The 15,546-nt window shown below is 45.7% G+C and overlaps 1 protein-coding gene across 5 annotated transcripts in view; it reads right to left on the minus strand.

The window, feature by feature from the left end:
- Atpalpha (sodium/potassium-transporting ATPase subunit alpha) overlaps positions 1–15,546 on the minus strand; it is a 100,001-nt gene that overhangs the window by 12,384 nt on the left and 72,071 nt on the right. For all 5 annotated transcript variants that reach the window (XM_077669161.1, XM_077669163.1, XM_077669162.1 and 2 more), the window contains 11 exons: positions 11,355–11,501; positions 9,997–10,056; positions 9,383–9,586; positions 8,793–8,906; positions 7,602–7,854; positions 6,897–7,165; positions 5,911–6,109; positions 4,779–5,023; positions 3,540–3,732; positions 2,285–2,460; positions 711–1,065 (listed from right to left, as the gene is read on the minus strand). In XM_077669161.1, the coding sequence (XP_077525287.1) occupies positions 711–1,065; positions 2,285–2,460; positions 3,540–3,732; positions 4,779–5,023; positions 5,911–6,109; positions 6,897–7,165; positions 7,602–7,854; positions 8,793–8,906; positions 9,383–9,586; positions 9,997–10,056; positions 11,355–11,501 (2,215 nt within the window). The remainder of the gene's footprint in view (positions 1–710; positions 1,066–2,284; positions 2,461–3,539; positions 3,733–4,778; positions 5,024–5,910; positions 6,110–6,896; positions 7,166–7,601; positions 7,855–8,792; positions 8,907–9,382; positions 9,587–9,996; positions 10,057–11,354; positions 11,502–15,546) is intronic.

Consider the following 15,546-nt stretch of genomic DNA (forward strand, 5'->3'; position numbering starts at 1 on the left):
CATTTCATATTACGCTCGAATGCTGTGATGCAAGACCTCACAACTTAACTCACAGCTGATTAAATGGCAATATGGCAAATGATATGGCAATGTGTGTATACACAATACACATATGACAACTACAAAGTGCTAGCATTGCTATGAAACAATGATGCACTGCATGGCAAAATTGCTTTATGAATTAACAGTATGTAAAAAAAAAAGACATCAGCCACAAGTTCACGATTGTGTAATTTAAAATGGCCCCCAATGTTAAATTTATGAATACAGTTCATGACTTATTCAACATTTGCTACCGCTCACGGTACATGCTACCCAAGCCAGCATGTTATTTTCCCCAAGATTCTGTATAATAAGTATTACAGTGGCAGATTAATTAGCAATGTTGGTTGGCTGCACAACATATCCACTCAACTTAATGCATCCAACTCAATAATATGAAGCTGAAGCGAACAAGTAATATGTGTATTATGTGGAGTTTGATTAACACGGCCTTTTTTTAACACACTTGATGCTGATAAGCTTGAAGCAATACTTTGAATAAACTGGGAGTTTGAAATAATCAAATTTAAATTAACAACGCTCCAGGACACATGTTTTAGACAAGAGCCAGCATTAGTCTACCACATGTGCAAAGAAAGAAACATAAGCGAGCGCTGACCTAGAAGTTTTATGCTGGAAAATTTCAATGATCGTCAAATGACACTCACCAATGTCGGCCTTCTTGAGGGCGGGCGAGTCGTTGACACCATCACCAGTGACGGCCACAATGGCCCCCAGGCGCTGGCAGCCCTCCACAATGATGAGCTTCTGCTGGGGCGAGGTTCGGGCGAAGACGATTTCGGTGTGGTAGCGCAAAATGTCGTCCAACTGGTCAGGGCTGATGTCCCTCAGTTCCGAGCCATGGATCACGGCCGCCTTGGCATCCCGCGGATTCACCTCTTCCACGGGCACATTCAGTCGCTGCGCAATGTCCTCCACGGTTTCGTTACCCTCGGAAATGATTCCAACAGCCTTGGCGATGGCTTTGGCAGTGATCGGGTGGTCACCAGTCACCATGATGACCTGGAAAAAGCGAACAATTCAAGCTTGATGCAGAAAATGCTGATTTTGAACTGTCGACTTACAATAATGCCCGTATACAATTTTTTTTTAGCATTCAAAGCTTTTTTCTTCTTGGCCCAACCTGCATCCTGTGTATTTCTTGTAGTTGCCACTTTATTACCACTGTACCTGTACCACCATGCTAAAATCAAGATGTGGTGGTTGCAGTATTTGTAAAATAAAATAAAGTCAGCAGAACGAACTCAGAGATGAGATGCTGCAAAGTTGATCTGACGTGCAAGCAGGTTTAAGGAACAGGTTTGGTTTATGAGGGTTTAACGTCCCAAAGCGACTCGGGCTATGATGGGACGCCGTAGTGAAGGGCTCCGGAAATTTCGACCACCTGGGGTTCTTTAACGTGCACTGGCATCGCACAGTACACGGGCCTCTGGAATTTCGCCTCCATCGAAATTCGACCGCTGCAGCCGGGATCGAACCCGCATCTTTCGGGCCAGCAGCCGAGCGCCATAACCACTCAGCCACCGCGGCGGCCCATATTTAAGGAACAGAAAAACACCAGCTTTGCTTGAAATTTTCAGACACAGCAAAGCTGTTTGCACAGTTTAGTGCAAGGTGGCATTTAAACGAAAGAAACATTAGTAAAAAATGGAAGAATGCTTCCTTCATAATGTCGCACCAGAAAATCTTTACCTATGGCATGTACAGTGGAGAACAAAAAATGTTTTAGAAGTGACCGATCATCACCAAGAAGTAATCTCAATACTGCTGTTCCTGAAAACTCTATTAATAGAGTCCACGGTTTTTCCCCCCTTCACCAGAAAGTCGTGGTCTGCAAAAGAATTTTTTTTCTCTTTGCTGCTCTGGTCGACAGTCACTTGTGCTAACCTTTTAGTCTGTTGCACCTTTTAAAACATTTTCATTCTCTGAGTGCATATACTGAGAAAGCAGGCACTAAAAGAACTGCCCAGAAAAGGATGGAATCATTGGCTTGTTGGGTAAATGCTGGTGCAGGCTTCAATGATTTTTGAGTAGGTTTTGGAGCAGTATTTGTTGCGTGTATTTGAGAGAGCTTTGCAGTGAATTTCTGTGTAAGCTCCAGACCATGCGACAACCGCAAAGGCATCAAGAACATTACAAATTTTTGCGACTGTCAGTTTTCACAGCCAAGTAGATGTTCAAAATAAAGGTATTTTTGGTGCTGGCTTGAGTTTGGCCATACCTTGATGCCGGCACTTCGGCATTTGGCAACAGCATCGGGCACAGCAGCACGTGGCGGGTCAATCATGGAGACGAGACCAAGAAAACGAAGTCCAGTGAGCGGGAAGTTCTGTTCATCAGCATCGAACGGATAGCCTGGTGGGTACTTATCCGTTGGCAGCTTGTAGTCACAGAAGCCTAGAAAGAAGAGGCACACGGTTAGCTACGCATACTCCAAGATCATTACATGGGAGGGGCCCCCTTAAAACATGGTCTGCAATGAAGGGCTAACTGAGATCTGCCCATGTATACCTTCTACAAAGCCCATGCCCTGGGAAACTACCCAGAAGTTTTCATGGCAACATGAAAGACTGACAAATGTGCTGTGGATTTTTGGCACAAGGTACTCAACTCTAAAGCACCCCCACCAGTTACCATAACAAGACTGGTTTGTGCTGTTGTGCACGTTAAGTATGAAAACAGGTATTTTAAGACGGTTGTTAGAAAATTACCTGCCCTGAAAGCTTTGCACTTATGCCTCTAATAGCCTGTCCCGTCAATAAAAAATACATCATGCCTCAGCAGGGTCGGCGCCAGGACATTCGTGTTAGGGTGGCATGAATAAACAGGAGGGGAGGTGGGGGGTAAAATGTTAGTAGACATATGTTGCCTCTGCGGCATTGCTTTTCATGAAAAATAAACGAAATGCAGTGAGTGTGCAGCGAGAAGCCCAGTACGGGCTTCAATATCATAAAAAGTTATCATCAAGGCCTCAAAGAAGAGCTCAGAAGATTTTTCTGTACGTGGTCTGGCAAATATTTTGGGGTGGCGACCACCACTCCTGATCTACCCTTGGCGGCGTCACTGCTGCCTCAGTGAAAACATATGAAACTAACAGAATGCAAAAGGAAATGTGAATAGTAAAAAGAAGTAATCTATTCTAGCTAGTCTTTTTAATGGTGACCAGAGTACACAACTCAAAACAAGTAAGTGGTCATTTCATGCGAGGTTTAAAATGGAACCGGGGTCTTTGAGCCTAAAGATAATCTGCCAGTTCACTTCTATCTGTTCCAAGCAGAAAACATTTCTCAGCTCTTGGCGCAGTTTTGCCTGAATGTCCTTGTCTAAAATTTAGCCTTCAAGCATACGCTGCCAGTAAGCAATAAGAGCCACTTTTAAACAACAAACAAGGAAGCTGCACGCCCAGCCTAACCAGGCTCCGCCAGTGCAATGAAACCAGCTGCACCGTTACAGCAGGCCCAACACAAGAAACTCACCAATGACACGTTCTCCGAGGCCACCAAGTTCTAGGTAAGCATTGTTGAAGGCCTCCTTCATCTCATCGTCGAGCACCTTCTCCTTTCCGTTGATGAAAATAGTAGAGCAGCGGTCCAGAATGCGCTCGGGGGCACCCTTCATGCACAGGATGTAGCTGGGGTCATCGGGGTCCTCAGTCTCGTGCACGGTCACCTGCAAAAGTAAGAGTGACCGATGCCATTAGTTCAAGGGCAGGCAAAAAAGAATTTTTCAAGACAGACTGCCAAGCACAGCAATGAAACAAGGGCAGTCGTATATCTCGAAGAACACATATTGGAACGCAAAGGTGATATGGCTAGCATGATACACTGCTCTCGTTTTTAGCCTGAGTGTTGGTTTTGTCTGCAAAGCACTGATCTACTGGGCAGCAATTATCGTTCAGAAACTATTCAGAAACTCGAAAATACAAAAATTAGTGAGAATCTCAACTAACAGAGAGAACCCCATCCGAACTCTGACGCAAGGCATTGCAAAATTTTGCTCTCCATTTCGCTCCTCTTCCTTCGTTTTTCCTACTAACTTTAAGTGTGCTCTCAATAAGAAATGAAACGCGAACAAGACAAATGAAACACGAACACCACAAAGAGAAGATCTCAGCCAGAGAGCTCAGTAGTAGTGCAGGCTAATTTGAAATCGAAGGAGCAAAGCCTGTTCTTTAGGTGTTTGCTAATCAATCTCAATGGTGTTTCATCTCCAGTAGCCAATGCGTTAAGTTTTCTTGCACTGGCATTTCAGCTGACTTGTTTGAGTTGCTGAACGTACAAAGGAGCTTTGAACCGAAGCTTTAAACATCCTTTTTCTCCTTTTTTACTTCTGTTGAGACAGAATTTCTTTATGTAACTCACACGAAATTCATTATGACTGACTATAATGCCAACTAGCTCAGCTCCAGTGTGCTTTAACTTAATAACATCCTAGAATTCTGGTCCGAGTCTGGTCCGAGAGCAAGCGATTGGCGACAGAAAAAAGTGGTGTCAGTGGTAGTTATGTCCAGGTACACCAGAAAACATATCTACCATCAACTGCAATAGCATTACTGTCTCTGACACCCCTAGCTGAAGCATGGCATTGGATTCTGTTAGTACTAATAATGCTGCATGAAATGCAAAAAGCAAGCAGGGGCAGCTGACACCCTGAGCATAGAAAAGGAGCAAACAGCAAACTCAAAAGAGAGACAGCTGTCAAAAAGGCACACTTACGTGGTATTTATTCGTGGAGTTGAAAGGAATCTCGCAGACCTTGGGGTTGCGCTGCCTGTAAGCAGCCACACTGCCAATGGCAAGCTCCATGCACTTGAGGATAGCAGACTCTGAGGCGTCGCCTGTGCACTCTCGCTTGAGGATGGGAACGTTCTCCTGGCCAGCCTTGAACTCAGCCCTGCTGCACAAGCAGCAATTCCGGCCCAGAGCCTTCCATCCAGCCGAAGTCTTGTCGTACTGGACGCCTGGCATACACACACAATACAAGCGTGAAGTGGGGTTATTCAAGAAATAACTTGATGACGAGCACTGCCCACTCTTATGGAGCAAGTTTTTTGAGGCCAATTACAGTGTAACCCGCAATCTCATCAGCCGCACAAACAAAGAGGTCAGCATTACTGCCATTACTGAGGAATCACCCAAGGTGGAGTAAATTTGTAATAAGGGAGCGATTACTTATTGCCATCCACCCAAGTGCAACCATACGGCTACAAAGGAAAGCTATACAGCTTTTTCAGAAACTTCGTAGTTAAAGAAAAATTCGTCCTGGTCCGGGATTCGAACCCTGGACCACCGCTTCACCGGAGCAGTTTCTCTACCAAATGAGCTAGCCGGGACGGCAAGGTTATGGTAGGGCGAGAGCGAATTGATCAATAACGCGAAGTGGGAACAGTGTTGGTGCAAAATTCTACACAGTTTGACTGGTTAGAAACAGTAAAATCAAAATGCCCGGATCAGTCAAGTAATCGCCCGAGGGATCGTTGAATCACTGTTTTGAAGGTGCTCATTACACTTGACACTGAGCGAAAACAATGCTATTACTGGCAGCTGAATCTTTCTGCATAAAAATAGCGGATGACGTGCTGCCCAGTTCACTGTTCAATGGAATATTTACTGCATTCGCTACATGGCACAAAAACAAACTGATTTGTGACAAAAAGGAAACTAAATTAGACCGAAACAATGCAATCACTCATAGGTGCAACACACTCAAAAAAGCTGCGAGTCTGCTATGTACACAACTGTGTGAAAAGCGTCTGAAAGGGTTAAAGATGTCCAAGTCTATTGGGACCCTCCATGTAGGCACAAAGCAGCACCACACACAAAAGACAGACAAGCAGCAAGAACCCACCAGACTGGTCTTCTGTGGTGTCAGCCTCGATAATCTGGTTGTCGAACCACATGTGGGCGACAGTCATTCGATTCTGAGTCAGGGTGCCGGTTTTGTCTGAACAAATGGTTGAAGTTGACCCTAAGGTTTCGACAGCCTCCAAATTCTTCACAAGGCAATTCTTGGCAGCCATTCGCTTGGCAGTAAGGGTCAAACACACCTGCATAATGGAACATTTACATAAACTACTTGGAAACTGAAATAGTACAATCATGAAAAAATGTTTGGTCTCAAGCCCACTAGGGCCCCAACAGGAAGACTTCAAGATGAAGGCTCAAGTCTCTTTCAACAGAAATACTACCTTAGCAAAAGACATGATTATTGAAGAATCACTGAAAGAAACCAATGAGTTTGAAGGGGACTGAAGCAAAAAGTGGCCCCAAATCATGGATGACTCAAAAGATATGACTAGTCTTTTTTGCCACTGGGAGCAAGTCTGATTAATTTAAACAGATTTTGGTACAGCAAATATGCACTTTGCAAAATTTTCAGCCTTTAGAAGAACACCGAACCTAATCAGTTTCTAGCACTGCTAATAGTCTATTTCTAAAACAACTAGTGACAAATCTGAGTACCGCTTTCATAAATGCACTCTTACCCTCCTTCCCTCCTTGTAAGTTGCTCAGGGCACATGCTTTAAACTCCCCATGCTACTGCATAAAAGTGCTAGCTTATGCACAACAGGCTGCAGGTATGGATGAAATTGGGCAAACTTATATTGAAACAATTAATGCAGTGGCATGAACTAGGGAAGTTCATGGGTAAGCAGTAAATGAACTGTGTGTCATGAACCACACTTAGTGTGGGCAGATTGCTGTTTCATGAAGGAGCTTTCAATACAACGCTTCAGGGAGCATACTGGCAATGGCAGCTAAATGCAGTTTACTCTTAAAAGTGATGAAGAAAAACGCAAAAGCCCAGAACTCTAGAAAGCATGCTACACTCACGGTGACAGTGGCCAGGAGACCTTCGGGCACATTGGCCACAATGATACCGATGAGGAAGATGACAGCATCCAGCCAGTGGTAGCCCAAGATGAAGGCAATCACAAAGAATGTCACTCCCAGGAACACAGCCACTCCTGTGATGAGGTGGATGAAGTGAGCAATCTCCCGGGCGATGGGGGTCTCGCCCATCTCGAGGCCAGATGCCAGGTTCGCAATGCGGCCCATGACTGTTCGGTCACCAGTGTTTATCACCACACCCATACCCGTGCCTGCATGTGCAACACAAAAAATGACTGCCTGCAACGGCACAATCACAATTACCATGATCACAACCATGCATTCAGTGGAGGACAAAAGCACCTCCCAGAAATCTCAAGTTAGCCCTGCCCTGCATCAGCTGCAAGCCAGCTCCTCCCGGCAAGCAAAATTTTGCCGAGCGTTTCCCCACATATCCACACATCTAATCAACTGGACAAATCTGGCCAGCCCTCTTTTTCAAGCAGAAGCAACATATATGTGTCCGTGTGGACCAGTACAATCTTTGATTACTTGTTCTCGGCATGCAATGGCCAGCAGCTTTGAGAGTCCACTCATGCAGTTACCTTTATTGTGCCAGCAGAGCTAGGTGGGAAGCTATCTTGCAAAACTTTACACACAAACCAGTAAATTTCCCACATGCCAGAGCAGTTTAATTCATGCACCCACCTTCGACACAGTTGGTGGAGAAGAATGCCAAGTTCCTTGTTTCCAGCGGGTTCTCGTTTGTCAGCTCTGGCGAACGCGTCTGGGGCTCAGACTCTCCAGTAAGGGACGAATTGTCCACCTTGAAACCTTGTGCTTGGATGACCCGAATGTCAGCAGGAATGCGGTCGCCACCTTTTACCTCACATACGTCACCCGCCACAACCTCCTCAGCGGGAAGGTGCAACTTCTGTCCATCACGAATCACAATGGCATACTAAAGAGAGAGGGAATACATGCAGGAAAAAGTTAGTTACTCGCTCGCTATTGCAAGTTAGCACAAAATATAAAATTAATTTGTGCACACTGCTCCAATATTTTGCTAAATCCTGCACTTGAACAGTTCAAAAATACAGTGCATGCAGCAAAAAGAGGCCAAAATGCGAACCAATGTAAACCTGCCAGAAGAACACAAGTCGAAAATGGAAAAAGGAGTAAAACTGTAACGTACTAATGGGCGATAACTGAAATTAATGATTCTGTTGTGCCAATCTGCAACTTTTAAAGTATTATTCAGTTTTTGCTCTGTCCTTATCTGGTGTTTCATGCTTTTTCAGCTTGCTTACGCTACATTCTGTGTCATTATTATGCAAGCGAGTCTCAAAAAAATATACCAGACCTTGCTGGCCCATCACGCATTTAGAATGTTCGACATTCCATTACTATACAATGACACTAGCTGTGGCTATTGAGGTATAAAAATATTCTTGGACACAATTATATGATACCTTTTAACCTGAACAGTACTATATCTGCTTTAACCTTGAATCATAGTGCCCTGCTATGAGGTGGATTTCACTGAAACACTGTAAAATGCAAGTTACAGCTAGTACACAATAAAAATATATCAGAACAATGTTTGCCAGAATTACTACAGTGCCAAACGTGTGAAATGGAAAGTAATTAAAATGCATTTAACACATTAATATGGCATGAAAACATCTCCATGAATGAAAACTGGGCCAAAACCAACTATAAAGTGACAGAGTTTAACCATGCCTGCAGCATATATGATTTTGCCACACATAACCAGCACTAACATTAAAAAATGTATTTCTGCTGTAGAAAAATGCGCATTTCATGTGAAGCAAGCACAGATGTGCTGACTCATCCTATTTAAGAAGCAAAAGAAAAGGAATGGAATTCTGAGCTCACCTGTGGAACCATGTTTTTGAAAGACTCCATAATTTTTGAACTCCTGGCTTCTTGATAGTAGGAGAAACAACCTGTTACAATAACTACAATGGCCAACACTGCGCCCAGGTACAACTGAAAAGAGAATAAAAGCGAATTAATGTAGAAAAATTTCTAAAAGCATGTCTATTATACTGAAGGAACAAAGTAATGTCACTCATTGTTAGCGCCATTTTGTCAAGATGACTGTAGTGCTAGGCATGTAAAACCTAAAGTTTAAAGCCTGTTAACCTAGCAGCCATAAATGTTGGCGAAGACAGCTAGCTTCATTATCTTGCAAGGCTGACAAAAATAACCTTGGAAAACACAGCAAGCTGGTTTCACCTCAGTTCTCAACTTTAATGTGTGAAGCCTACTTTACAGGGGATCACCAATAGCGCATGCTACATAGCCTTCACGGTGAGTTGACATATATGTGCAGCACTTTCTAGAGCATTCGAAGGATGCAAATTCCTGTTTTGTTGATTTTTAGATGTTTTTGAAAAACTGCACATGTGTATGAATGGAAAGTCAAAATAACGGCCAGATATGCCCCGAGCTGTTATACTCACATTATCATCGGGTGGCTCCTCGAATGTGCCTGCCTGGATGGAATATGCGATGAAGCAGAGTACCGCGCCGATCCACAGTAGTAAGGAGAATCCTCCGAAGAGGTTCTTACAGAACTTGACCCATTCGGGTGTCTTTTTAGGGGGCGTTAAAGAGTTTGGGCCGTCCCTTTCAAGAATTTCCCTAGCTTGTTGTGATGTGAGGCCCTGCGAGGAAAACAAAAAAACTCCATCAATGCACGCACGGTCAGAAGATCAAATATAATAATGACAAGCCTTGTCAAGGTTAACAGGTTCTCGATGATGCACTCGGCAGGCTCTCTCATGCCAGATTTGGCGAGCAACAGGCATCCTTGTGTGGATATTTTTTTTCTGACTCCCCATACTGATGAAAGCATAGCCATAGGTACTGCAGTCTTTTCAGTACATACAGACTGCAACTATCATTCAAATGGCTATATAAATATCAAAACAATGAGTACCTTACAAGAAATATGAAAGGATCACTGTATAATACTTCATTTTAACCCCCCCCCCCTCCCCCCCAGTCATTTAAGCTTCATCACGTCCAGACCTATGCATGCTGAATTCCTTTTCTAGAATAAAAATAAACTTACTGTGGAAGGGTTTGTGCCAAGTCGTGCATACAGTTCTTCGATGGGAATTTTGTGTTCATCCTGAAAAACAGAAACACAGCAAATGTCCTTGAGTCAAGGTGCACGAGTAAAAGTTTTGACCACTGAGATCCTGTAAAACAGCTACATGTTCAAGTACTCAACAATACAGGAACTCACAGACAAGCAAAGCACGCAGCAATTTAGCAGACAGCAACGTTCAGGCTTCACTGCATGACATATGATGCACAGGAGTGCCATTGTACTCTACATTCTGGTACACTTATAGCTAGCAAGCAGAATTACAGAAAAATTGATTAGAAAAAGTTTTGACCACTGTGATCCTGTAAAATAGCTAGATGTTCAAGTACTCAACAATACAGGAACTCACAGACAAGTAAAGCATGCAGCAGTTTATCAGACAGCAACAATCAGGCTTCACTGCATGACATATGATGCACAGGAGTGCCATTGTACTCTACATTCTGGTACACTTGGAGCTAGAAAACATACAATTACAGAAAAATTTGTGCATGCACAATGTCTGCTAAATATGCTGTACAAGTGGCAAAGTCTGGTATTGCAATTCATACTTGACAGCATGGTCGACTCGTAGTTTTGTAGTACAAACGTTAGCGAGATCCAATGAGGCAAGATCCTGAACTGCATGCAGCCACCTCAATGGCATCACAAAGTGACGTCCCTAGGAAAAAAACTAATAGTGTCAAGTAATCAAAGTTGGCATGACTTTTGGGTGTTGATTTGTCTTCCATAAAATTCTGTAAGCTAGCTGCTACGAGCTTCTGTAAACTGCTCTGAGAAGTGGCTGCACAACACTACGAATTAGGAACAGTGCTCAGGATGAGAGGGTAAGACATAGGTGCAAAGTGGGACAAACATCACTAAACAGCCCTATGTAACCCCAGTGCTAAAATGTATGGAGTTGAGCTAATTTGTTTGACATTCAAGATTTCAAATAAATTTTTTGGACAATGTCTGAGGTGGCATCTTTTCTCGTGTTTCTTCTCTACCTGTGGTTCTAGTGTTAACAAGCAATGGTACTGTCCCTCAAGAACATTCAAAACCTCGCAGTCCTGACTAACAAGCCTTTCTTTCCATCGCGACAAGTGCACAACAATTGCGACCACTCAGAGCAACGACGGCAGATTCAGCCGTGTTTCCGGCGAGCTAAGTGCGGTCACTTAAGCGATGTCCAGATGGCGCCCTCGTCGTTCCGGCCGAACAACTGGCCTTAATGGAATCTGCCAGGGTCCGACGAGAGAGCGCTTCATATTGATGACAGATGCCACAGCAGCAACGGGCGGGCGACGGGGAGGCATGAGAACACGAAAGCCACTCACCATTTGCACTTCCTGCTTGAGGTCATCCAAGTCCGCTGCTTTCTTGGCTGCCTTACTCCGCCGACCCTTAGGCCGCCCGTCTGGTGTTCGGCCGTCATCTGGAACCCTCGGGTTAACTGCAACCCGGTAGCTGTCGCTTCGTCCATACTGCACAGATGAAAGAGAAGAAATGCCAATGTTGAGACACGGCTCTAAACAGCACCACTAACGGTACTGCGACCGAAATTAAGGAGAATTAAAGTGAGCCACGCACGCAAGACAATAAGCTGCCTTGAAGCGGATATTACAGGAGTCAATGAAATCCGTTACAGTTGCAACAGAGAAGCCGAGTGGACTGAGGAAAAAACAAGACAGACTTCGTTGTTAAACAAACATCAGTGCGCGCAGTCGGACGTCTTACAGTCACACCACGCGGGAAGACTCATGAACACGTGGCTCCGAACTAACATCAATTGCTTCCATTTCTCCAAAGCGGCGCAGAATTCTCCGCACACGGGAGTCACTGAACTTTCCCCACAGCGAAATGCTGTTGGATTTATCGAGCCTGCGACTGAGCTCGGCAGCAGTACACCATAGCCTCAGTGATTGGTTGGGACACCGCATCGTGCTGATGCTTGTGCATGCATCCAATGCGCATGTGCCATATTCACGTATCACATAATTCATGGGTCACATTCGTGTAAACAAGTCACATTCATGTAAATGAAAATCTACGCAGTCTTCTCGACGTGCACGCTGCGAAAGCAACACCTTGCGAAGCATTTTCAGTGACTTAGTAATTACTCTTGCATTAAGCAGATACTTTTTACATTATTTTACATACATACATAGTTACATAGTTTTTCTGGAGTTTGCCCCAAATGTAAATTTAGTAACAAGAGTGCCATCTACATATACATATATAGGTGTTCCCTTCAACGTTAGTTGCTCACTGCTGTACGCACAGCGCGTGTACACGGTTGTGTTCACTAGCGCACAACCCGTGAGGCTTTTACAGCGCGAGAAAAATCATCCAAGAGGCCCCCAACGAACCTCGCGTGCTTTCAGGACGCCGGCTACGCCAACCGGTGCTAAGTAACGAATGCACAATTATGCAACGGACGCACGCGCAGCAACGCCACGAATCCGTCTGTCATTGTGCACGATACTCGAGCGAGATAGGCCTATCTACGTGGCCTCGGCTAAACAGCCCTGGCGTGGACCCTTTCTTCGCGCGGACAGCCTCAGGCATGCAGCGCCAACAGTCGACCGAACCAAAAACGTTTAGTCGTGACCCCTTTTTTTTTGACAATCTCTCAGACGTCCCGGAGGCTGAACGGTGACGAGTAGATAACGAGCAGAGCTTTCCGATAATGCGGAGCATGAAGAGGGCGTGAAAAAAGAAAAAAGACGGATTGCAAGCGTTGAACAGCACCGGAACAGCGACAGAATAAACACGAAAAAAAAAAAACAAAGGAAAAGAAAGCAATGTGTGCATACCATATAGCAGCGGAAGTACTGTAGCGGCAATTCCAAGCGATAAGCGAACACGAGGGCACTGACGTCACGTGACCTTTTTCTTCCTTCGAAACGAATGATTCAGCAGTACATCAAACAAACCACTGCTTTAATTGCGACCACTTACTATGAGGTCATCTGGTTCTAGGCGCTATCCTCAAGTAAAGCACGAAGAACACTGTTTGAAAACTGGAAAATTCAGCTAAGACATCAATGATCCCACATAATGTTTAGTGCACAATTATTGCTGCTGATAGTGGCACGGCAACGGACAAACCGGCAAGCCAGCGTTCAGCCCGCGCTATTTCCCAGGTGAAAATGCGTTTCTAATCGTTTCATATTGATACAAGATGAAACAGTTTGCTGCTGTTTGAAATGGTCCCAGTACGACATCAAATGGTTTTGTGCTGGGGTCTGGTCGTCCAAATTGGGATCTCCTGGTTCTGAACTGGGATCTGCAGTGTACTTAAACGAACAAAGCTTTTCAGCGAAATCTTGAATTTTGCCTGCTATATAAGTTGCATATATTACGACAAAATATAATGAGGTAACTCTTCATTAACTATTCCCCATAAACAACCGTGGAATGCCCTTAATGAGGAAATATATAACCATGAGCATATGGTATTAGTTTGCACATGAGTGTACAAGTTGCACATAAGTTGTGCATTGTAGCGCTTTGTTCTTGCTGTTGTTGGCGCTTGCTGCGGTGTTTAAAGCTGTGTTCTCACTATACAGCAGACAGGACGTACTTCTGCTTTTATTAATCTCTCATTGATGAAAATCACAAATTAAAAAAGAAATGAAACCCTATGCTCCTTGGTTTCAGTGACTGTTGGCTTCCGTTATGTTCTCACTGTAGGCAGATCTGTATGTACGTCCTGCAAGGTGCTTAACTATGTGCTTTACGTTCAAGAAATATGCTTTACCACATTCTTGTAACTTTTCAGATATGTTAAAAAACGATGTGCATTACAAGAACAGTGGATAAAAAGAAATATTGTTTCGGTGCTACCAGGACAGCCACTCTTTCCAGCACCTACTGGACTCAGGAGCTATTGATCCCAGCAGCTATGGGGAATGAGCCGATAAACCATTTTAACTGGCACCATTAAAACCCCATTTGCACATTTTCACCCGGGTTATTTGCAGCTTTTCTTCGCCAATGAAAGCCACGAAAAGGCGCCTCATCACCTACCCAGCGCGCCGCCGCGTTTCGATGGAGGCGGAGCGATAAAGACGCTGGTGGGCTGCGCGATGTCAGTGCCCGTTAAACTACGGTTCCTTTCTTCTTTCACCACCATATCCCTTCCCTCACGGCGCGGTTGACGCGTGTACCGAGAATTATGACAGTTATTGCTCCTTTACCCAAAACCAACCACCAAACGACCGCTCATCAGCTTCGGGTGCATTGCAAAACGAGCTCGTTTAATACGGCCCAACTCAGAGCAGACAGTAGCAGACGGCAGAGTACAGTGCGAGACAGTCAGAGAAGACTACCATGGTATTTAAACCTCGCACGTGGATCATGGTCGCATGGTTCACGTGCGACTTGCCGACGAAACACAAGCGCGTGCAACCTGACCACTCTTAAACCCGCGGTCGCTCCTCAACAGACGTCTTAGTGTGCAAGGCATTTACAGGATGTGACGAAAGCTTGCGCCGAAAGCAATCTCGAGCCACATATGTTGAGCAGACTGGGCCTTCGGAGTGGCTGGACGAGTTTTGAGACACGCGAGTTTTCCGCACAGCGCTCGCGCAAAGCCGCCGCGAGTACACTTTGCGGAGGTCGCGGCTGCAGCGCTTTGGCGACACGCGCATGCGCACGCCGGTTCAGAGGAAACCCGGACGTGGGCCCTGCACAACACAGACAGTCGGGTCGGGTCGTGCCCCCTACTCTAGACAGTACAGGGCGGCCGGACGCGGTATAGGTAGCCTCCCCCCCACCGCTCTCGCGAGGGTAGTCGTGGCTGTGGCCCGCCGCCACTCCCCGCCCCCTTGGCTTCCTTCACCCTTGCCATTTGGCGCCCGCGTCCTCGCCCGCGGTCTCCGGCGTCTGAGTTCGGCTGGCTGGCGCGAAAGAGCCCAGGACGGAGACGAAATAAATGAATAAGAAACGAGTACGCCAGAGGGATGAGGAGGAGGAGGAGGAGGAGGAGGAGAATGAGAGCGGCCGTCGTGCGATCAATAAGCAGCCGTGGCGGCGGCGGCCTCGTCAGTGCAAGCACAAAAAAAGAAAAAAACGTTCAGGGGAGGAGGGCGGGGGTGGTGGAGAAGTGGCAAGGAGGACCCGGGGTTCTTTGCCGCACCGCCGCGGGTTCGGACGTCGAGCGCCAGCGCCACTGCCGCCAGTCCAACGCAAGAACGCTTCTTTTCTGGCCCGTGCACCGCTGAGCGCATGGTCGCACTCGTGCGGTAGAAAGAGCGGCTCCTTCCTTGCGACAGATTAACAGAATTAAGCGCGCCTGCCCGCTTTTGCGAGCGCCGCGAAAGGTAATATTTTCATCTCGCGCTGCTGGTGACGTGCGCCACCTTTTCCCCCTCGCAATTCTCTTTCTTCCCTTCGCGACAGCGTCGAAACAAACGACTACCGAGCGAAAGTGGGTCACGCAGGCAGCACCATCACCACACCGCCAGAAACAGCAATGCATTACAGCACGGCACTGCAAACTAGTTCCCGAGCACATGTGAATTT

The sequence above is a fragment of the Amblyomma americanum genome, chromosome 6, assembly GCF_052857255.1.
Source record: "Amblyomma americanum isolate KBUSLIRL-KWMA chromosome 6, ASM5285725v1, whole genome shotgun sequence".
Taxonomy (NCBI): Eukaryota; Metazoa; Arthropoda; class Arachnida; order Ixodida; family Ixodidae; genus Amblyomma; species Amblyomma americanum.